This window comes from Macaca thibetana, chromosome 8 (genome assembly GCF_024542745.1).
Source record: "Macaca thibetana thibetana isolate TM-01 chromosome 8, ASM2454274v1, whole genome shotgun sequence".
Classification (NCBI taxonomy): domain Eukaryota; kingdom Metazoa; phylum Chordata; class Mammalia; order Primates; family Cercopithecidae; genus Macaca; species Macaca thibetana.
In genome coordinates, this window is record NC_065585.1 from 46,342,542 (window position 1) to 46,367,271 (window position 24,730).

The 24,730-nt window shown below is 40.9% G+C and overlaps 1 protein-coding gene across 5 annotated transcripts in view; it reads left to right on the forward strand.

Annotated features, from left to right (window-relative positions):
* Window positions 1–1,240: 1,240 nt before the first annotated feature.
* Window positions 1,241–24,730, forward strand: part of STK3 (serine/threonine kinase 3) — a 332,138-nt gene continuing 308,648 nt past the window's right edge. For 4 of the 5 annotated variants that reach the window (XM_050801203.1, XM_050801204.1, XM_050801205.1 and 1 more), the window contains exon 1: window positions 1,241–1,489. In XM_050801203.1, coding sequence (XP_050657160.1) covers window positions 1,464–1,489 — 26 coding nt within the window. In that variant the 5' untranslated portion in view covers window positions 1,241–1,463. The remainder of the gene's footprint in view (window positions 1,490–24,730) is intronic. The other variant, XM_050801202.1, reaches the window with a different exon arrangement.

The following is a 24,730-nucleotide window of genomic DNA, read 5'->3' on the forward strand; positions in this document are numbered from 1 at the left end:
ATTCAACATTCTCTTCAAATTCATTTCCTTTATTTAGCATTATCTTCATATTTATTGTTCTAACCTCCAAGAAAATTCTTATAACTCTACATCTTGACAATTTCTTTCTTTCTTTTTCTTTTTTGAGACAAGGTCTGCTCTGTCACCCAGGCTGGAGTGCAGTGGCGCGATTCCGGATCACTGCAACCTCTGCCTCCCGGGTTCAAGTGATTCTCTTGCCTCAGCCTCCCAAGTAGCTGGGAGTACAGGCGCATCGCCACGCCCGGCTAACTTTTGTATTTTTAGTAGAGACGAGGTTTCACCATGTTGGCCAGGATGGTCTTGAACTCCTGAGCACAAGTGATGCGCCCGCCTTGGCCTCCCAAAGTGTTGGGATTACAGGCATGAGCCACTGCGCCCGGCCCATCTTGACAATTTCTGACAAAAACAGGTAAACTCATGTAGCAGCTGTATATTGTTATGTGAAAGGTATCTATACATGGAATTTAAGGTTAAAAGTATACCCACAATATGGATGCATGCAGTGGTCAAATTACAATGGGATGAGGACTACTGGGATCAGGTTAGGGGAGAGGACCAAAGAGGGAACCAAGCACACTTTTCTTGAGTATTCTTCTTGGCACCATAATTTGTGACAGGCTTGCCAGGTTACCCAATGGGACAGCTGCAAGGACCCAGTGCAACTGAATTTGGTGCACCGAGAGATCTCACTGCATTAATTATTTTCTCCGTAATTAGATGTAATTATTGTGAAATGTAGCGAGGAGCTTGTCTACAATAAAAATCAAACAAGAATTTCCAGAAGTATCCCTAGTACTGCGGCCTACACATGCCAAATGGCTGGGGGAAAAACATAACCGATAATTATAAACAGAACTAGAGAGGGAAGCGTGGGCAGTTAGAAAGTAATACTTCAAACGGATTCACACGATGTTTGGATGTATCGTTGGGAAAGCCAAAGAAATGAGTCAAATTGGATCAGGGCAAACCGTATCGAGGGCAAGCGAGGGGCGGAGCACTGGGCCAGCTCGGAGGGACTCGCCCTTCCCCAGGCTAGAGCGGCTCCGGCCTCGCCCCCTCGCTCTAGCGGAACCTCCTCCTTTTCCCGGTCACGGGGCTCTGCGGTCAGCCCGGCCTTCGTCCCCAGCCCCGCCCACCCGCCGCGGCACCAGCCCCGCCCGCCAGCCCAGGCCGCGGCAGGCTCCGCCCCCAGCCGCGGCGCCCGGCTCCGCCCACTTTCTCTGGGCCGCTGCCGGAGGCAGGCGACCGGCGGCCGGGGGCGGGGCGGTAGGAGCAGCGCTCTGAAGCGGGAGGGAGATCCGCCGCGGAGTTACGGGAAAGTTGGTCCGAGTTCCCAGAGTTTCCCTCTGTGGTTCCTTAGGCTCGGCCAGCCGGTGCCCGGTCTCCTTTCCTCCTTTCGGCCTTCGCAGTCCACCAGGTCCCTCTCTCTGCCCCCGGCCACCATGGAGCAGCCGCCGGCGCCTAAGAGGTAACGAATCGGGGAGCGGGAAGAAGGAGGGAAGCGGCGCCGGCGGCCGCGGGGCGGGGGTGGCTAGGCCAGGCCCTGCTGCGACCCTCTCCCTGCCCGCCGGGCCCTGAGCCGGGCGCGCCGAGGTCGGGAGGCGGGTCCGAGTGTCCCGCCGAGTCCGTCTACGGGGCGAGGGGGCCTGAGGGGAGTGGGAGCCGGAGCCTCCCCTGCGGCCGGCGGGCCTGGCGCGTGGAAAGTCGGGTGGGCAGCGCCGGGCTCCCTGCGGCCTGACCTCCCGGGGCGGGTGGGGTGATCCCTCGTAGCAAGTTCACAAAGTCTGGGAGACTTAAAACCAGGGAATTATTGGTCTTCTTACAACCACGTAGACTTTCTTGTCAAATGTTCTGCATAATACTGCCTTTTGTTTTTTTTGAGAAGGTGGTTTGCTTACGGCTTAAGGAATTAAATATTAATAGCTACACAGTCTGTAAAACATTGTGGATGTGCTGCTCTGACAGGTGTTCCTCCGCCTAACCCCTCAAGTTCAAAAGTATTTATGGATTCAAGACAGTGGGAAGTTTAAATTAGAACCCTCTCTCCCAATATAGATTTGCGTGTAAAAATAGTGCTGCTTTGGTATGGTATTTACTGTTATTAATGGTTTATATTTAATCTTTGATACCTGTGTTGGAAATGTGTGCATACAAGAGTGGGATGTGTTTGAGCTAATATTTGCGATGATGTTAGGAAGCCAAATCTAGGTTGTCCATTGACAGAAGTTCATAATATGCATTCCTCTCTCCCCAAGAATGAGTTAACGAATTGTCTGATGTTGCTAAAACATTTACTCAGTCTTTCATTTTTAACTTATAAAATAAGGATAGTAATCTCTCAGATAGTGCTGTTGTGAAGATTAAAGAGATCGTTTGCTTTGACAGCTGGAGATCTTTAGATGAAAGGTGTGTTCAAGAACGTAGGATAATTGAAAAGGTAGGAACTTTAGGGGCTATTGTGAATTGTATGACTAGACAAGTGAACCTTGAGGCCTGGAAGCCATCTGTTCAGGTGAAAAAAGGGGGGAGTCGTGAAGGAGTTTCCAAAAGGGACCTGCTGTCAGAGCCCTTGAGTAAGTCAACTGATAGATTATTTTCTAGCATTTCGTAAGTTACCTGCATTCTACTCACTGGGCACCGTTTTAATACAATATAAGAGAATTGGGCACTTTTTTCTTTTCTGGAAGAACTGGAAGGAGCACTTCTGAGAAAACACAATAGGCCGTTGGAGCAACTGAATTGAAGTGCAGCTCTCTATTGATTAGCTGTACTGTAAGTTATCAGAGTTTCATTATAGGTGTAAGAGAATCCTTGCCCTTGTAGAGACATTAGAGAACCTGGAGGAGTCAGGGGCAGGTGTAGGCGGTAATTCTGTGGTGATTTATACTTTTCAAAGTGGTGGTTGCACATTTAACATACTTATTTTTAGCTTATTCAGAGAGTCTTATTTTGAAGTAGTGAACAAAAATGCCACAAAGGCATTTTGAAAAGGCAAAAGGTATGTGACAGCAATCCCTTATATTTGAATGTCTCAACATTTTAAGAATTTTCGTATTCATAATATTTAATCCTCACAGCAACCCTATGTAGTAGGTTGGATTATAGGCATTAATCCTAATTTATAGATGAGGATGTTGAGGGAGTTTGCCACATGGAAGGCTATGACAGGAATTACTGGCAGTTTTGTCCCTATTGATTATTATCTCCTAATAATGAAATATAGCTACTCGTTTTGAGGTCATCCTGTTTGCCAGGAAATTTAAATATACATTATTTAAATCCTAAGAAATAGTAATCCTGGCACTGCTACTTATTATGCTAGTTCTAAGTTTAATTTTTCCATCTGTGGAAATGTATTGTGAGGATTAAATGAGGTGATATGTAAAGCACTTGGGACAGAGTAAGACCCTGTCTCAAACAAAAACAAAAACAAAACAAAAACAACAAAAGATAATGGGGACTAATTTAATAAATATTTATGTATCACAACTGAGCTTAAGAAATAAAATTTGACCAATATATTCGAAGCCCCTATGTGTTCAACAGTGTTAGTTGTTAACTTATGTTTTCTTTATTATATGAGGCTCAAAGAGGCTAAATAACTTGATCAAGTAGAGAAGGTGCCAGAATTCTGCATCTGATTGGCTACAAAGGCTGTGCACCCTCTCATTGTATACAGTGATGGCTCTTTTCGAAACTCTCTTTCTTATTCCATGATGTAGTGGTCCTCTTTTTTCTGTAATCTCCTGGTCTCTCTTGCTTATTCTGCTCATAATGCCTATAAAAGTGCCATTTTGCTTTTCTGCCTTGAATAACACTTCCTTAGTGCTGACTTTTACATGGCCTTATCGATGTTGTTGATGTTCGGGTATGACTAGAAGCTGCTGCTCAGTTGGCATTTTTCATTTTTTGAGGTAGGTCTTACTCTTTCATTAACCCATCTAGTTTGTCACTAGAGCCTATCAAATTTTCTATTGAAAAGTTGGTGGATTTTTTCTCTTTTCTTTCTCAAGAGTACTACCCCATAAAACCCATTCCATGGTTTTATGACCCTCACTTTTGAATTGCAGCAGTACCTTCTAGCTGGGCACTTTAGTCCAGTGGTTTTCAAAACTATTTTGTTTTGTTTTATTTGTTTTGTTTTGAGATGGAGTGGTGCAATGTCGGCTCACTGCAACCTTCACCATCCTGGTTCAAGCAATTCTCGTCCCTTAGCCTCCTGAGTAGCTGGGATTACAGGTGGGCGCCACCATGCCCAGCTCATTTCTGTGTTTTAGTAGAGACAGGGTTTAGCCATGTTGGCCAGGCTGGTCTCCAACTCCAGACATTAGGTGATCCACCTGCCTCTGCCACCCAAAGTGCTGGGATTACAGGCGTGAACCACCGTGCCTGGCCCCCACTGTTCTTTATTTATGTTATAGGCTGTGGGTACTCCCAGCTTTGCCTTTATTCACACTTTTCCTTTAGAAAAGTTTGTGTTACTTTTTGCCTGAAGAATAATCTATGTTTTATTCTTCCTTCAAAGCCTACCTCATCAAGTATGTTTTCTGAGTACTTTCTAGCCTGAGATATTTCACTGAATTCATAACATGGTATCCATTTGATTATATGCCATCTTTTTATTCTTTTTTATTACAAAATTTTAGACATCCAAAAGATAAAGAGGGCCTACTGCGGTGGTGCATGCCTTGTAATCTCAGCACTTTGTGGGGCTGAGGTGGGAGGATTGCTTGAGCCCAGCAGTGGCAGGTTTCAGTGAGCTGTGATTGTGCCACCTGCACTCCAGCCTGGATGACAAAGTGAGACCTTGCCTTAAAGAAACAAAAATAAAAATAAAAACAAAACAAAACAAAAAAAGAGAACATTATTAATAAAAATATTACCAATACATTTGACGCCACCACGTGTATTTCTTCTCAATTACACTCCCTTCCCATCCCCCAAAAGGTAACCATTGCCATGAATTGGATATTTGTCCTTCCCATACATGCCTTTATATTTTTTAGTATGTTATATATATTTATGTGTGTATGCATGTGTGTATATATATGTATGTATGTACACATATCAGCACATAATGTTAGGCCTGGGTATTAGGCCTGTCCTTGTCACTGACTTTGAAATTTGCTTCTTTGGGTATCTTCTCTGGGAGTTGGAGATTCCAGTGTGTAGCCAAGTTCAAGAATCATGACTCAGAGACCTAGATGATTTTTAAGGCAACTCTCACCCTCACATTCATTGATTTGGTCTCCTTAACAAGGTTTGTGTTAAACATAGGCAATAGATGTGGTCACCCATGTCACTGACTTGAGGCACCAAAGTAGTTTTTAGATTCCTTAGATTTCCTTAACATATCTGTCACTGAGGTCTTCAGAAGTCCTTTTTTTCTTTTTAACTTTTTTTTTTTTTTTTTTTTTTTTTTTGAGATTGGGTCTCACTCTGTCGCCCTGGCTGGGGTGTAGTGGCACAATCATGGCTCACTGCAGCCTTGACCTCCTTGGGCTCAGGTGATCCTCCTACCTCAGCCTCCCGATTAGCTGGGACCACAAACATACACCACCACACCTGATTTTTTTTTTGTTTTTTTATTTGTAGAGATGAGATCTTACCATGTTGCCCAGGCTGGCCAAAGTCGTTATTAAAAGGATTTCCCTCTGGGAAGGGAAATCCATTAAATCATAGATCTCCAACCATTTTGGCACCAGGGACCAGTCTAGTAGGAAACGATTTTCGCACGGATGGTTTAGTTATGGGCGAAATGGTTTCAGGATGAAACTTCCATCTCAGATCATCAGGCATTAGTTAGATTCTCATAAGGAGCATGCAACCTAGATTCCTTGCATGCACAGCACAATAGGGTTCGCGCTTCTATGAGAATCTAATGCTACCGCTGATCTGACAGGACCTGGAGCCCAGAGCAAGGACAGTAATGCTTGCTCATAACTCATCTCCTGCTGTGCTGCCTGGTTCCTGGCAGGCCATGGACCAGTACTGGTCCACTGTACTGTACTGTAAAGAAGTTGGGCTCTCCTTTATTAAATGATTATTAATTAGCATTTTGGTTAGATGGAATTGATTGGATTTTATTTTATTTTTTTTATTTTGAGACGGAGTCTAGCTGTGTCGCCCAGGCTGGAGTGCAGTGGCGCAACCTTGGCTCACTGCAAACTCCGCCTCCCGGGTTCACACCATTCTCCTCCCTTAGCCTCCTGAGTAGCTGAGACTACAGGCACCCGCCACCACGCGCAGCTAATTTTTTTGTATTTTTAGTAGAGACGAAGTTTCAACCGTGTTAGCCAGGATGGTCTGGATCTCCTGACCTCGTGATCCACCCGCCTCGGCCTCCCAAAGTGCTGGGATTACAGGCTTGAGCCACAGCACACTGCCAAATTTATTGGAGTTTTTGTAGGGGAACTGCTAGCTGAGAGAAAAATGACCACATAATAGTCCAGCTTTGATAGGTAGAAAGGTAAATGACCAGAAAACATAGGCTCTTCACCAGGTGGAACCTTCATGGAAGGGAGGTAGGTCTCTGTGATAGATAGGTGGGCAGCATGAGAATATATTTAATACTTGTCAAAGAGAGGACAGAATATCACTGCTGGAGAGAGACACTCTACTAGATAGGCTTGTTCCTCAAATAGATTATAGCGTTAGTTGTTATTTAAAATGTATAATTCGTTGATTAAGGTGTAGTTGGAGGACAGGTTAGCATTGAACAATGAAAACACTAAAAGGATAGTAAAAGAATAAGCTATTGAAGCATACTTACTCTCAAGACAGGTGAGGAGAGTTCTTTAAGCTATAGTTGGATTCTGTCCCAATTTTTAAATTACTATTATTATTTTTAATAGTGTGAAAGGGTAGTTTGGGGGAAATAAAGTTGAAGGTTGAAGTCGTATATTAGGGTCCCTTCACACAAATGGAAAGCAAGAAAACATTAATTTCATAAGGGCAAATGAATGTTTGGAAGGATTACCCATCAGAAAATAGATTATTATGGAATGAAAAAGCAAAGGTAATGGGTTGAGAATATAGAGGAGTTAAGTAGAAAGTACTCATGAGTTCTTCAGCATGAAGAGCCCACATCAACTTGTAGCATCTGTAGCCCGGATCTCAGGCCAGGAATTAGGAATGGAGAGAGAGAGCAGGTAACTCCCAGTGCTCATGAATGGAAGTGGGTGAGACAAAGCAACACACCAGTTAAGTAGATAGAAGGAATATTACGAAGATATTGCAGGGAGAAGAAGGGTGGATGTCATTTTATGTATATATTCCTAATTTATGTTTCCTTGGAATGTTGGAAAGTAAAATTGTGTGTATATCATAGAGATTGACTAAATAGAGAGCTGGAGTTTTCTTTGAGAAGATGAACTCTAAGAACCCTTTAAAAACCCAGCAGTCTTAGAGGAAGGCCCTAGGGAAGATTTCCAATTTTAGAGGTAGGCAAATGGACAAAATGTTCAAAGTAGTTAGTCCAAGGGGAAAAGAAAAGAACCAAGCAAACAGGAGCATCTCTGAATTAACAACTTGGTCCCTAAAGCATCTGCTGTCCTCCCTTTGGCTTTTCTTGGTTAATTTAGGGTGGCATTGACTTGATTAGGATTGCTTTAGGCCCTGCTGATGGCAACAGTCAGTTGGCTCTTTCTTCTTGGATAGAAGGAGTGTGACAATAAAAGTTGCAATAGTTCTGGTAAACAAACTTTTGTTGCACGTCAACTAGAGAAACTCAGTCTTTAGTTGACTCTATAAACAATTCAGGCCATCATATATTACTGGCTTTCAACATTTTTTCAAAAAAATAATCATTGATACTGAGACTCAGTATAGACCGACACGTTTATGTAAATGGGAGGTAGAGGTGCTCTGGAGGATTGCTTGAGCCCAGGAGATTGAGGCTGCAATGAGCCATGATCGTGTGGTTGCATTCCATCCTGGGCAACAGAGCAAGACCCGGTCTCAAAAATGTTCATTGCTTGCATACATACTATGAATATCGACATGAAGGTTACCTTGAATTTCTGAAAGTACATCATAGGAGTATATCTTGAAAAATGACTCATAGCAAAATGAGAATTACAAAGTATTAACATTAATGATAATTAGGTAGTATTATTTTGAGTTCTGAATTAGTTTATAGATTTATATAATACCAGACATCTTAGTGAAGAGGTGAATTGAGTAAATTTTTCAGATGTTTCTGCTATCTTGATACACACACACACACACACACACACACACACACATATATTTATAATTTATAATTGGCAGCTAATTTTCTTGACTCTTTGTTTTTGGAACCAAGCCACATAGTCTCCTCTGTTGTGTTGCTGTGTTCTCTTTTTTCTGAAAACTGGCTTTCTTTACTTACTGATCACTACTCATGGCAAAATTGGCATTCAGCCTTTACTTCATTTCCTCATTTATTCATACATTCAGTAATTATTAATTGTTTTCCACATTCCAGATGCTCATTGGTGAATGAAACAGGTGGGCTCTTTGCCCTCGTATATAATAACATAGACTCTTGTTGGAGCTTGAGCTATGAAAAATATAAGTAGTGTGTAGAGAAAGATGGTGGAACCTGCTTAATAGGGCAGTTGGCAGAGGCTTTTCTGCGAAGGTGATATTTAAGTTGTGACCTGACATTGAGAAATTATCCATGTGAGTAGCAAGGGAAAAGTATTCCAGTCAGAGGGGAAAGCTATGAGAAGGCCTGGAGGTGGGAAAGAGCTTAATGTGTGGGAGGAATTGAAATGAGACCAATGTGCCTGGATTGGAGAAGAGGACAGTGGCTAGAGATGAGGTCAGAGACATGGGCACGGATTCAATGATGCCAGCCATGGAAAGGAATTTGGATTTAAGTCAGAGCTCTGTGTGCTGTTGTTAAAGGTTTTTAAGCATGATTTTAAGCAGTTTATGTTTTTAAAAGATCCTTTTGGCTGCTTTCGGTAGAGTAGATTGTAGAGGGTTAAGAATAAAAGAGAAACAAGTTAGGAAACTATTTGAATAGTTTGTGGTTTGAGATGGTAGAGTCAATGGAGATGGAAGTAGAGAGATTTGTGATGTTTTGGAGTTATAAATGAAGGACTTACTGATAGACTAGATGTGGGGAATGAGGAGAAAAAAAAGTATCAATCCTGGCTCCTATGTTTTGGGTTGAAACAACTTGGGGAATGAGGAAAGACTGGGAGAAGAACAGGTTTGGATATCTATAAATCTCTTTCTTGGAATTTCAGAATCCCAAGAAAGTGAATCTGATTGGCCTAAAATATGATATTAAGTGGTTCCTTTAGAAGAGAAAGTGGGTAGGGAGGAAATGATGCGCACTGATTTCTATTATTATTATTATTTTTTGAGATGGAGTCTTCCTCTGTCGCCCAGGCTGGAATGCAATGGCGCAATCTTGGCTCACTGCAGTCTCCGCCTCCTGGGTTCAAGTGATTCTCCTGCCTCAGCCTCCCAAGCTGCTGGGACTACAGGCACCTGCCACCACGCCCAGCTAATTTTTATATTTTTAGTAGAGATGGGGTTTCACTATATTGGCCAGGCTGGTCTCGAACTCCTGACCTCAGGTGATCCACCCACCTCGGCCTCCCAAAGTGCTGGGATTACAGGCATGAGCCGCCATGCCTGGCCTGATTTCTATTTTTATCCTATTGTTTTCACTCAGTTAGAGTAGAGAATGGAAAACATATCTAGCCTTTTTTAGGTGTTGAAATGTTCAGGTGTGCTGGTAACCTGCTATTAAAAAAAACTTTTTATTGCAAAATAGAACATTAGTACAAAACACATGTGTGGCTTGGTGAATTATTATAAGGCAGATACCTTTGTAATCACACCTCAGGTTGAGAAATAGATCACAGTGGCCTTTCATTGTAAGTAATCATTTTCCTGACTTGTGTAGTAATAACCCAAATGTGCATTGCTAGGTACTCTGGTTAGTCTTGATGATTAAGAAATAGTAGGTTTTGGCCAGATGTGGTGGCTCACACCTGTAATCCCAGCACTTTGGGAGGCTGAGGTGGGTGGATCACCTGAGGTCAGGAGATCGAGACCAGCCTGACCAGCATGGCAAAACCCCATCTCTACTAAAAATACAAAAATTAGCTAGGCATGGTGGTGGCCGCCTGTAATCCCAGCTACTCAGGAGGCTGAGGCAGGAGAGTTCCTTGAACCCAGGAGGTGGAGGTTGCAGTGAGCTGAGATCACGCCAGTGTACTCCAGCCTGGGCAACAAGAGGGAAACACTGTCTCAGGAAAAAAAAAAAAGAAAGGAAAAAAAAGTAGTAGTGGGTTTTGTGTGTGTGTGTGTGTGTGTGTGTGTGTTTTCTTTTGAGACAAGATATTGCCCTGTCACCTAGGCTGGAGTGCAGTAGTGCAATCTCAGCTCATTATAGCCTGACCCTCCTGGGCTCAAGGGATCCTCCTGCCTCAGCCGCCTGAGGAGCTGGGACTATAGGCATCGGCCACCATGCCCAGATAATTTGTGTGTTTGTAGACACGGGGTCTTGCCATGTTGCTCAGTCTGGTCTTGAACTCCTGGGCTCAAGTGGTCCTGCCTTGGCCTCCTGAAGTGTTGGGATTACAGGCATGAGCCACAGCACCCAGCCCAAAAAGTAGTTTTAATATGAGTTGTCACTTTTAATCTTTAGTTTAGTCCTCCATCCTTTTCCTTTTCCTGTTGGAGAACCCAGGTTGTTTGAACTGTTTTCCCAGAGTCTGGATTTTGCTGATTGCTTAATGTAGGTCAGTTCAACATGTTCCTTTGTCTTCTGTATTTTCTGCAAACGTGCAGCTGGATCCAGAGATGGAGCAGACTCAAGTTCGATCCCTTAGGCATTGTGATATATATATAGGTGGGGTTTGGCAAGACCATGGGAATATCTTAATGTCTAATTATCTTTCTTTTTTGTGATGTTAGCAGCTGTGGATGGTTAGTGGGTGTTGCAAAATAATGAAATTCTAAATACATCATTTTGCTTTCATTTATTAATTGGAATGTTTTTATAAAAAGTAACTTCCCCTCATCTTCTGTTTAGTTACCCAGTGGTATCGTTGATAAAGGAAAAAACAGGATAAATGTTTGATTCTTTCCTGTTACTTACTAGTTTTCAAGATAAGGAATTAGTTCCCTGTCTTCCTCCAAAGGTGGCCATTGTTTTTTCTTTTAAATGCCATTATGAGAAGATGGATTTAATCCATTGGAATTACTTTCATTGAAGTGCAAATTGTCTCATCTTTGGTTAGTGGGAGTCTCTTCAGGAGATAACATAACCCTAGAGGTTTTTGATAGTTTCCTTGTTGTCTGCTTTGATATTTCGGGCCCATCTTGTATATTTCTTGTCCCAGATCTGGAATCACCCATTTCTCCAAGAAGCCGTGGTTTCTCTTAGTGAGAAATGGTATTTCAAGATCCTAACCTGGAGACTAATATCGTATCCTGTTGTTTTTAATAGCATTTTATTCATAGATAGGATAACTGATTTTTTTCTCTCAAACTCTGGGATATTCTGCCAAAAAATGTGATGGCACTGGTGGTTTTGAGCTCCTTTCTCTGGATAGTCTCTCCACTACACATTTATTTTCTAAGTTTGAGTCAGAAATTGGGCATATATAAATTCAAATTACGTGATATAGACTATTTAGAGCAGACTTTTATCTTTATGTTCTTCCTATTTGCTCTGGTTGCTCTTTGACCCACTATAATCCTAATACCCCGTCTCACTTTTTTCTCACCATTTAGTGTTTCAGAGGACCTAGTGCCATTTTAAATGAAAAAGATAGAAAATAAAATAATCCAAAACAAATAACACCACTGTTGGTAAGAGTAGATTTTAGGCTGGGTGCAGTAGCTCATGCACTAATCCCAGCACTTGGGAGGCCGAGGCAGGCAGATTGCTTGAGCCTAGGAGTTCGAGACCAGCCTGGGCAACATGGCAAAACCTGGTCTCTACAAAAAAATACAAAAATTAGCTGAGCATGGTGGTGCACACCTGTGGTCCCAGCCAGGAGGCTGAGGTGGGAGCATCACCTGAGCCCAGGATGTTGAGGTTCCACTGAGCCGTGATCATGCCACCGCATCCCAGCTTGGGCTACAGAGTGAGACCCTGTCTCAAACTACACTACACTACACTACACTACACTACACTACACTACACTACAAAAATTTGCCAGGTATAGTTTTTCATGCTTGTAGTCCCAGTACATGGGAGGCTGATGTGGAAGGATTGCCTGAGCCTGGGGGGTTATGGCTACAGCAGGCTATGATTGTACCACTGCACTCCAGCTTGGGTGACCTGGTGAGACCCTGTCTCTACAACAAACAAAACATTAGCTGGGCGTGGTGGCGAATGCCTTTAGTCCTAGTGACTTGGGAGGCTGAGGTCAGAGGATTGCTTGAGCCTAGGAGGTTGTGCTGCAGTGACTTGTAATTATACCACTTCACTCCAGCTTGAACTGCAGCTTGGGTGACAAACAAACAAACAAAAGGCCGGGTGTGGTGGCTCATGAATAATGCCAGAACTTTGGGAGGCCGAGGCAGGTGGATCACCTGAGGTCGGGAGTTTGAGACCAGCCTGACCAACATGGTGAAACCCTGTTTCTACTAAAAATACAAAAAAAAAAAATTAGCCAGGCATGGTGGCGGATACCTGTAGTCCTAGCTGCTCGGGAGGCTGAGGCAGGAGAATCCCTTGAACCCAGGAGGTGGAGGTTGCAGTGAGCAGAGATCGCGCCACTACTCTCCTGCCTGGGTGACAGAGAGAGACTCTGTCTCAAAAAAAAGGAAAAAAAATCAATTAAAGATTCAGTTGCCTTTTTTAGTTCTCAAATCTAGGTATGGTTATTTCAGAATACTTACAATGAACTGGATTAAAATGTATGAGCCTTATAGGTGTCCATATTTCTAATGAAATTATTTTTAATTTTTATTTTACTAGAACATGAATATGTTAGGGCATTTTCAAATTTATTTTAATAGGACATGAATATGTTAGACCATTTTCAAATTTGTCTATATTTTCTGAATTTGTGATTTTTGAATAATTAGTAATTAAGAAAGTGAATGTAGTAACATGTCTTAGGAATAGGGAGTATGTCGCAGTGTTCGTTAACTTTGTATAGGTTTGTTACAAGAAATGCAAAGAAATCATATCACTTTCCAGTTTATGATAAGTGGAGAAAATTCTTAGATAATAAAAATTAGAGTCCAAGGGAGAAAGGAGAAGAGAAAATTTCAGCTTCTTTTCTTTTAAAACTCCTTGCCAGAAAATTATAATTTTAGAGTACTTTTGGGCAAAGAGCCCAACTTAAGAGGAAATAGTATCATAGAGTTAAAAAACAAGACTTTCATTTAATTAAAAAAGTTCTGTCTATTGCAGAGCATTTATTTTCTTAGGTGGTTTCAGGTTTTTATGGTGCCAATAATTAATTAAACCCCCATAAATTTAATACTGTTTTATAAAAGTAAATACACTATGAAATCATCAGATTACATCTATTTTGTATCAAAACAGTGATACAAAGTAAAGCAATTAAGAGCTGGTGCTTTAGAGTCTGATAGATGTTGGCTCTAATCTCAGCTCTGCCATTTACTGAAATGCAGTGGTGGGCAAGTTATTTAGCTTTTCTGTCTGAATATACTCGTAAAATGGAAGTTGTATACTACCTTCTCCTTGAGTTTTGTGAAGATTAAATGAAATATTGATTTTACAGCATTTGTCTCTGAAGACAGTTTCCAAACTGTTTAAAAAATGTGTCTGACATTGTCAGCATCTTTTGAAGAAACACGTAACTTTCCTTTTAAAAAAGTTTTTATTATACTTTAAGTTCTAGGGTACATGTGCACAATGTGCAGGTTTGTTACATATGTATACATGTGCTGTTTTGGTGTGCTGTACCCATTAACTCGTCATTTACATTAAGTATATCTCCTAATGCTATTCCTCTCCACTCCCCCCACCCCACGACAGGCCCTGGTGTGTGTCGTTCCCCACCCCGTGTCCAAGTGTTCTCATTGTTCAATTCCCACCTATGAGTGAGAACATGCAGTGTTTGGTGTTCTGTTCTTGCAATAGTTTGCTGAGAATGGTGGTTTCCAGCTTCATCCATGTCCCTACGAAGGACATGAGCTCATCCTTTCTTATGGCTGCATAGTATTCCATGGTGTATATGTGCCACATTTTCTTAATCCAGTCTGTCATTGATGGACATTTAGGTTGGTTCCAAGTCTTTGTTATTGTGAATGGTGCTGCAGTAAACATATGTGTGCATGTCTTTATAGCAGCATGATTTATAAACCTTTGGGTATATTCCCAGTAATGGGATGGCTGGGTCAAATGGTATTTCTAGTTCTAGATCCTTGAGGAATCGCCACACTGTCTTCCACACAGTTGAACTAGTTTACAGTCCCACGAACAGTGTAAAAGTGTTCCTATTTCTCCACATCCTCTCCAGCACCTGTTGTTTCCTGACTTTTTAATGATCACCATTCTAACTAGTGTGAAATGGTATCTCATTGTGGTTTTGATTTGCATTTTTCTGATGGCCAATCATGATGAGCATTTTTTTCATGAGAAACACATAACTTTCTAAGAGTATAATAAGACAATGTTCACTTCTAGTTCTAGCTGATTTTTTTTAAGAAAAATAAATTTTATTACTTCAGAGCTAAACATTTGCTAAATATTGTAAAATGTTGAGCTTTTAAAAGGCAAAAGGGAGCAGGATTTAAAAAAAATGGCCGGGCCCGGTGGCTCACCCCTGTAATCCCAGCACTTTGGTAGGTTGAGGTGGCCGGATCACTTGAGGTCAGAAGTTCGAGAACAGCCTGGCCAACATGGTGAAACCCTGTCCCTACTACAAATACAAAAATTAGCTGGGTATGGTGTCCCACGCCTATAATCCCAGCTACTTGGGAGGCTGAGGCGGGAGAATTGCTTGAACTTGGGAGGTGGAGGCTGCAGTGCCACTGCACTCCAGCCTGGGCGACAGACCAAGACTTTGTCTCAAAAACAGCAACAACAACAACAACAACAAAGAAACCTTTAATTTTACTAGTTTGAGGTAAAAGTGTACTTCCTGTAGTTGATGAAGAAAAGATGTTTTATTTTGTGGATTCAAAATCAGACTCCTCAATGTATAATTTAGAAAATGCTTTTTATTTAATGCTAACTTTGAGACTTTTTGACATCGTTTAATAACGTCATATTGAAGGACTAAAGGATGAAAACCTTTCATGTGTTTTAAAGATGTATGACTTTTTTTTTTTTTTAATAACAGTATTTAAAGTGAAACTGCTAGGGTGGAAGAGGTTTTTTTTTTTTCCTTAAATGGAACACTTAATTAATTTGCATATCATCCTTGTGTAGGAACCATGATAATCCTCTCTGCATCATTAGTAGGACTTAATTTTAAATGAGATTTCACATATGAGATGAAGGGTCATGCCTGGCACATATCAGTAACACTTATGACTCATTAAATAGCTGCTATTAGTAGTGATACAGCTACCAGCAGTGTGGTCATTAAAACCTTTGCTTTAGTGATAGGGAAATCTGCCAGAAGAGAAAAAGAGATTGACAGTTACAGAGCTGAAATCAGGTAGAAGGCACTTTATGAAGAAGAAATCTCTGTTCTCGGGGTTGGAACTTTTTTCTCTTCCTGAGTTAACACTCTTGCCAGTGCCTCTTCTCCATGATTAGTTTCCTAAGAGATCTAGAGGGCAGATACCAATTGTATTAGTCTGTTTTGTGTTGCTAGTATAAAGGAATGCCTGAGACTGAGTAATTTATGAAGAAAGATTTCCTTGGCAAGCATGGCACCAGCATCAGCTTAGTTTCTGGTGATGCTTCAGGAAGCTTTTACTCATGGCAGAAGGCATAGGGGAGCAGGTGTGTCACAAGGGAAGAGAGAGGGACCAAGAGAGAAGAGGAGGTGCCAAGCTCTTTAAACAGCCAGCTCTCTTGTGAATTAATAGAGCGAGAACTCACTTATCGCCAAGGGGACAACACGAAGCCATTCATGAAGGATCCTCCCCCATGACCCAAACACCTCCTACTAGGCCCCACCTCCAACATTGGGAATCACATTTCAACATGAGATTTGGAGGGGACAAACATCCAAACTATATCACCAATTATTTTTGACTAGAGAGCTAGATCTGATTGTATAGAAAGCCTTCCTTTGTGTCTTTTTTTTAAAAGCTTTTCACCAAAACAAATAAATAAAAAGTGGGCAAGGAACTTGAATAGAGATTTCTCCAAAGAAGATATATACATTGGCCAATAAGCACATGAAAAGATGCTTGACATCAGTAGTAATCAGGGAAATGCAATTGAAACGACAACGAGATGCCACTTCATAGTCTTTAGGATGGCTATTATTAAAAAAAAAAAAAAACCGGCAGAAAATCACAAGCATTGGTGAGGATGTGGAACAATTGGAGCCCTTGTGCATTGCTGGTGGGAGAGTGAAATAGTGCACCCACTGTGGGAAACATTGTAGCAATTCCTCAAGAAATTATAAACATAGAATTACCATGTGACTCAGTAATTCCACTTCTGGATATATACCTGATATGCTTTGGATCTGTATCCCCTCCCAAATCTCATGTCAAATTGTAATCTCCAGTGTTGGAGGTGGGACCTGGTGGCAGGTGATTGGATCATGAGGGCAGTTTCTCATGAATGGTTTAGCACCATCCCCCAGTGCTGGTCTTGTGAGAGGGTTCTCACAAGATCTGGTTGTTTCTAAGTGTAGCACGTCCCTATCTCACTCTCTCTCTCCCTCCTGCTCCAGCCACATGGCCATGTGAAGTGCTACTCCCCCTTTGCCTTCCATGACTGGAAGCTTCCTGAGGCTTCCCCAAAAGCAGAGCAGAAGCTGCTATGCTTCCTGTGTAGCCTGCAGAACCATAAGTCAATTAAACCTCTTTTCTTTATGCATTACCCAGTCTCAGGTATTTCTTTATAGCAGCACCAGAACGGATGAATACAATACCCAAAAGAATTGAAAGCAGGGTCTCGAGATATTTGTGTGCCTATATTCATAGCAGCATTATGTACAACGGCCCAGAGGAGGTGAAAGCAACCCACGTGTCCATCAGTGGATGAATGGATAAACAAAACGTGGTGTATATACACAATGGAATATTATTCAGACTTAAAAAGGGATAAAATTCTGACACATGTTGCAACATGGATGAACCTTGAAAATATTAAGCTAAGTGAAGTAAAGTACACACAAAAGGACAAATTTGTATGATTCCACTAGAATAGTCACAGTCATAGAACCAGATAGAAAGCAGAATGGTGGTTACCAGGGACTATGGGGAAGTGGAATATGGAAAGTTATTTAATAGGTATAGAGTTTTGGTTGGAGATGATAAAGAACTTTTTCTACACTTACAAGACTTCTGACACCAAATACGTGGGGTTTTCCCCCACAGCTCCCAGTACTCTATCCTAGCATTTAATTCAATTTTGATGTTAACTCCCTGGAGTTAGTGTCAGACACCACAGGTTAAGGGCTGAGTTATATAAGACTTCCACCACTTCAGATGCCAGTTGCAAGTCCCATGCCTCTGGTACTTCTGATGTGGCTACAAATCAGGTTCAATCATTGGCTACAATGGTTCATTGAATGCAGAGAAACACTTTACTTACTACTACCAGTTTATTATAAAGGATATACAGATGAAAAGGCACATAGGGTGAGGTCTGGAAGGGTCCCCAGTGCAGGAGCTTATGTCCCCATGGAGTTGGGGTGCATCACCCTTTCAGCACGTGGATGTGTTCATTGATCCAGAAGAAATTCACTGAGTCCCATCATTTAGGGTTTTTATGGAGGCTTCACCCCATAGGTATGATTGATTAAATTATTGGCTCTTTGTGATTAAGTCAGACTCCAGTCCTTCTCCCCTCCCTGGAGGTGGGGCTGAAAGTTCTGACCATATAATCACATGATTGGTTTCTTGGGTGACCAGCTTCCCTACCCACTCCCCTGCAGCTTTGTAGGGGCCTACCAAGAGTCATCTCATTAGCATAAGCTCAAATTTATTTGAAAGGGACTTATTATGAATAGCAAAAGATAATCCTTCCACCCTTATCATTCAGGAAATTCCAAAGGTTTTCGGGGCAGTGTGCCAGGAATGTATATTTCTTATTAGATCCCCATATTACAGATGATGAAAAAATTTGGGAAATGGATAACAGTGATTGTTGCACAACAGCTGAATGTACGGATCACTGAATTGTACATGTTAAAATTGTAAACTTTATGTTGTGTATATTCCGCCACAATAATAATTTAAAAAAGCCTTTAGCCAATCATAAACAGCTCTCTCCTTTCTTCTCAGCTTTTCCTGAGTCTCTTAGCAGAAGTTACAACCTGTCCACAAACGTGTGAACTGCTGTTCCAAGGTTGGAAACAGAGAAAATAAAGAAAGAGGACCAAATATAGTCCCTTCATTTTTTCTGCCCTAAGGCCTTTTGTGACTGACCGAGCTGTTTCGTGTGTTTTGGTGTTTGCAGACTTGTCAGAAACAGCTGTAGTCCTCTCACTTTACACTTTCTTTCCTGTCCTACCCTCATGTTTTCATATAATTTAACACAGATGCTTTCCGCTACTTTGTAGAGAAGATTGAAATACAGTGGCTGGTAGGAAGAGGTGCTGCCTTATGTACTTTCATCTTAATTTCATTTGATTATTGTTCTACATAATTTTTGCTTCTGTCACAGAAGGACAATTTCTTCTCTTCTTCATCTCATCTGACCTTTCAACATGTCCCTTTTCATAGCTCTTAGGACTTTATTCCTGTAAACACACTTTTGCCCCCCAGTTTAAAAATCTGTTTCTACGAGTATATTCTGTTTCAGCCTTCCAACATGTTTAGGCCTTGTTTATTAATGAAACTACTCTAGGTTGCAGATTAGTCATTGTTTTGGCAAGACCAGAAACTTTTTCTCTGTTCTTAACATTCCTCATATCTGTTTCTTGAAGTTTTCTCTGGCATTTTGATTCTCCTGTTGCCTCTGTTTCTCTGCCTGCTTTATGTTCAGTTATGAATTGATCTTCACAGTTCATAATTGACAGTGACTTTGCATTTTCTATCTTTTCCTCCTTTATTTATTTTACATAGTTATTTCCTTGGTGAGCTTATCTACTCTAATGGCTTCAATTTGATTGAAATGATCCACAAATACTATTGAGACTTGGAATTTTTGTACTCAGTCTTATTCATTATTTCCAGTCTCCTAAATTAACATTTGATTACTAGCCGGGTACAATGGCTCACATATGTAATCCCAGTAATTTGGGAGCCTGAGGCGGCTGGATCTCTTGAGGCCAGGAGTTTGAGACCGGCCTGGCCAACATGGCGAAACCCCATCCCTACTAAAAATGCAAAAAATTAACCGAGCATGATGGTGTGCTCCTGTAATCCCAGCTACTCAGGAGGCTGGGGCACGAGAATAGTTTGGACTGGGGAGGCAGAGGTTGCAGTGAGCCAAGATCATGCCATTGCACTCCAGCCTGGGCAACAGAGTAAGACTCTGTCTCCAAAACAAAACAAAAAAACTCCCAAAACCAAAAACCCAAATATTTGATTACTGTCTCCTTAAAGGCCGTATGTTCAGAACTGAATCCGCACCTTCCACCTAATTTTTTTTTTTTTTCTTTTTTGAGATAGAGTCTCTCCCTCTTGCCCAGGCTGGAGTGCAGTGGCGCGATCTTGGCTCACTGCAAGCTCCGCCTCCCAGGTTCACACCATTCTTGTGCCTCAGCCTCCCGAATAGCTGGGACTACAGGTGCCCGCCACCACACCTGGCTAATTTTTTGTATTTTTAGGAGAGACAGGGTTTCACCGTGTTAGCCAGAATGGTCTCCATCTCCTGACCTCGTGATCCGCCTGCCTCCACCTCCCAAAGTGCTGGGATTACAGGCATGAGCCACCGCGCCTGGGACACCTAATCTTTACTAATTGGCATCGTCACTTTTTCCAGTTCACATTGGTGTGTGATTCTTTCCTTTGCTTGGTTTCCTATATTATTTACTGTTACTTAGGTCTTTTAAGACTCAAGGTAGAGAACTACATAGATTGTCTTCAGTGATAGAAGTTTATTGTGAGGATACTTGGGAAATGTGCATGGAGTAGCATGCTCCTTCCAAGCTCCAGAGTTTTCTAATACTGGGTTGTGTAACAGGCTCCATTAACACAGGGACTAACAGCTTAGAGTCACTTGGAATGATGACTTGAGCTCCAGTGACCCTTGTCTTTGTTCAGTTATCTGAAATCTAAGATTAATTGGGTCATTTTGCAACCGTGAAATTTGGAATATCCCCATTGGCCATTTCAGCCCTGGTAGGGATGCTTTTGGCCTTTACATCAACTTCTAGCCATATATGTGTATTTTTTATTGCTGTGGTAGCGAAACTGATTTAAGTTGAAGCAGGTCATGGTTAGCCATAAGCGTTTATATAGGAAGATAGATTTTTTTTTCCCCATAAAGGCACTGTTTAAGTCACAGACATTTTGAGGTTCCTTTAGCGCTCCAGGAGTTAGCAAATTTGTTTTCATTTGTTTATTCATTTGTTTATTAGATAGAAGTTATTTAAACAGTAGTGTGTGAGGTTCTGTTGTAGGTATTTAATGGAAATAGGCTAGATAAGATATGATCCATATCCTTGTGGAATTCATATTCTAGCTCTAGTGATATTCTCATACAGAACATAATAATGAAAGGAATAATGACTCACTGTACTAAGTACTATAATAGAGGCAGGTGCCAAGTGCTGTGGGACCATAGTAGACAGTGGGACTAGTTCTTTGTGTATGTGTGTGTACTTGTGTGGATGGGTGGGGACAATGGTAGAAGTGAGGAGGTGATTTCTGTAAATTTCCCAGAGAAGATTTTTGATGGTGTTTTTAAGCAAGCGGTTAATTTTGACAGGCAGAGATAAGGGGAAGATCATGTTGTAAGAGAATATGGTGATACAGAGGTAGGGCCTGTATTATCTCATCACCAAGAGATAGCTGCTAGTCCCTTCTCAAATCAGTTATGAAGGTCTTCTGCATTATCTTCATTCGTTCATTTTCCAACACAAAATTTGAGTGCCTTTCCCATTCCTGTGTTCTACTGTCTATTTCTTTTGTAACATACAAGTGACTGCACACTATCTGCTTTTTATATTACGGTTATTATTATTACTTTTTGGAGATGGAGTTTTGCTCTTGTCGCCCAGGCTAGAGTACAGTGGCGTGATCTCGGCTCACTGCAACCTCTGCCTCCTGGGTTCAAGTGATTCTCCTGCCTCAACCTCCCGAGTAGCTGGGATTACAGGCGCCCCGCCACCATGCCTGGCTGATTTTTGTGTTTTTAGTAGAGACAGGGTTTCACCGTATTGGCCAGGCTCGAACTCCTGACCTCAGGTGATCCGCCCGCCTCGGCCTCCCAAAGTGCTGGGATTACAGGCGTGAGCCACCGCGCCAGCCTATATTACAGTTATTTTGGGAGTTTTAAAATGTTATGTGAGAATTCAGGACCTTTAAGGAGTAGTTCTCTCTGGCTAGGCTGTAGGAAACAAATGAGGTGACTGAGAAGATCTTAGGTTCCACAGTTAGTTATGATTTTTGTCTTGCATGTAGTGAGAAATGATTCTGCTTTTGAAATATCTCTTGAATTCTTTCCCGTCATTCTCACTATTTTTAGCCCAGATCTTTATCACCAGATTTTTGCAAGAAACAAAACTACCCTCTAGTTTTGCACATTTCCAGTTCTCTTATGAAATTTGGCTTATAGGACATTTAGAAGATTAGGAAGAAGTCCCTGGAGGAAGAGTATCTTGGTTCATCTTATGCGGTCAGCAGTGTTCCCCAATTAGCATAACCACCATAATTTAGCACTTCAGAATTTTATTCCTCTGATTTTCCCATACCACATTTTCCTAATAACATAAATGAAATTGCTATTGACCTAGACCAACTATTATGTAATATGTTATAGTGATTTGGAATTTAGGAAGCATAAAACAAGCTAAAAGTTCATCTGTTTAATATTTCTTGAGTGCATACATTGTATAGCACTGGGAGAAGGGAAGCCACTGAATTCTATGCTCTAGAGGCTCATAGGTTAGTGGCTGTAATAGTGTATTTCAAAGTAGAGATAACTAGTTGAGTTGAAGATAAGAAATTCCTGGAAACACTTCCAAAAGGATATCTACCTTAAAAAAAGGTGACTATTATGTTATACTTGATAGTAACTGATGGAAATGGTAAGAGTCCACTTTGGTGTTTACTAGCATCCTAACAATGAGCGACCCCATATTGTATCTGGGACAGGGTTTATTTGGTTTGATTCTATTTTGCCATTTATTACCCAAGTGACTGAGGAAGTCATTTAAGTCTTAATGTTTTCTTTTCTAAAAACTGAGAATATCATAGTAACTACTAAAAATGTTGTTATTGGGATTAAATAAGAAAATGCTTGTTTGGCCAGGTGTGGTGGCTCATGCCTATAATCCCAGCACTTTAGGAGGCCTAGGTGGGTGGATCACTTGAGACCAGGAATTTGAGACTAGCCTGACCAACATGTTGAAACCCCGTCTCTACTAAAAATACAAAAATTAGCCAGGCGTGTTGGTGCACACCTGTAATCCCAGCTACTTGGGAGGTTGAGGTGGGAGGATTGCTTGAACCTGGGAGGTGGGGGTTGCAGTGAGCTGAGATTGTACCACCGCACTCCAGCCTAGGCAACAGAGTGAGACTTTGTCTCAAAAAAAAAAAAAAAAGAAAATGCTTGTTAAGTGTCAGCACAATGCCAAAAAAAAGAACCTAACAAATGTCAGCTACCTTTATTTTTATGTTTAATTTAGCTTTTATTCATCTGTCTTTCCCACTAGATTGGGAGCCTCTTGGTTATCAAGGGCTATAACGTAATCTTTTTTTGGATTACCCTAGCAGGTAACTTATTGTCTACAAATTCAGTAAGTGTATATTGAATGAATATAATGGACTCATTTTTTTAAAACTGATTTTATACTTTTTTGTATCAGTTTTAAAGATTCATTTTAGAAGTATTAGCTTTCCTAAATATAGTAAGGCTATGTTATTGCTCAGCAACAGAATTCACCCACAAGGATAAGACTGATTAACAAGTTATTGTTTTTACTATTTCCTTTTTTCTTTTTTGAGACGGAGTCTTGCTCTGTCACCCAGGCTGGAGTGCAGAGGGGCTGTCTTTAAGCTCTGCCTCCTGGGTTCATGTCATTCTCTTGCCTTAGCCTCCTGAGTAGCTGGGATTATAGGCGCCCACCAGCACACCTGGCTAAGCTTTTGTATTTTTAGTAGAGACGGGGTTTCACCATGTTAACCAGGATGGTCTTGATCTCCTGACCTCGTGATCCTCCCGCCTCGGCCTCCCAAAGTGCTGGGATTACAGGCATGAACCACTGTATCCAGCCTGTTTTTACTATTTCTGATTGCTGTTGCCAGTTTATTCATTCCAAGTATAGAAGAGGCCTTTCTTTTTTCAGTGTATAAAATGATTTTATTGAATGCATTTCATGAAATAATTATTGAATCAGGCAAATAAATTTTAATTTTGTTATGTGAGATACAATTTTAAGTGTTTTCCCCCAATAACAGAAAAAACTGAATGTTTATTTGAGAAACCTTATGAAACAAAAGCACAGAGAGAATCATACCCCAAGGGAAACCCTGTTGTCTGGAATGCCAAAACCTTTATATGCAACAAGTATGTGTTGTTCTTATTATGTTCCAGGTACAGTTTTTTGTGCTGGGAATAAAGCAGTGAATGAAACCAAGTCTCTCAGTATTTGGTAGAAGTATACACATATGCAAACACACACGTACACACACAGATGCCCACATTTAAAAAATGAAAATGGTTCAATTCTGTACATATTATTTTGTAACCTGCTTTTTTTCTCTTAGAAGTATATTGTGAATTCTTTTTATATCAATGAGTTTTCTACAACATGATTTTTAGTGGCTACTTGGTATCTCATGGAATGAATGTTCTATAACTAATTAATATTTTATGTTTGGACATTTAATTTCCTTCTAAATTTTGTTATAAGTAATTTACAATGAATACCCTTTTTTGTGTCTAATTATTTCTAAGAACATTTTAATTAGATTTAATTCCTATTGTTTACTCTTTAAAAATCTTTTTATTATGGAGAACTTTAAACATAGTTTAGCAAAGTAGAGAAAGTGAACCTCTATGTATTCATCGCTTAGTTTCAACAATTATTAATTCCTTGGCCAATCTTACATAATATACTCCCCTACATATACTGCATCCTTTATTATTTTGAAATAATCTCAGATATATTCTTAACTTTTAGCATGTATCTCTAAATGATAAGAATATTAAATAATTTATCACCATATGAGCATTGTCTGTGGTATAATTTGAAATGTAACTTATTCTTGAAATTATAAAATGTTAGGAAGAATTTGAAGAAAATGGAGACTAGTCTATACAGACTCTCCACCTCCCCTCAATATTTAGAAAACTTTGTATTGAGAGCTGGGAAAAAATTTTGACAGAATTGTTTTTTCCTTTTTTAATTTTTTAAGAGACAGGGTCTTGCTCTGTAGTCCAGGCTGGAGTGCAGTGGCACAGTTGTAGTTTGCTATAACCTCATACTCCTGGGCTCAAGGGATTCTCCTGTGTCACCCTCCT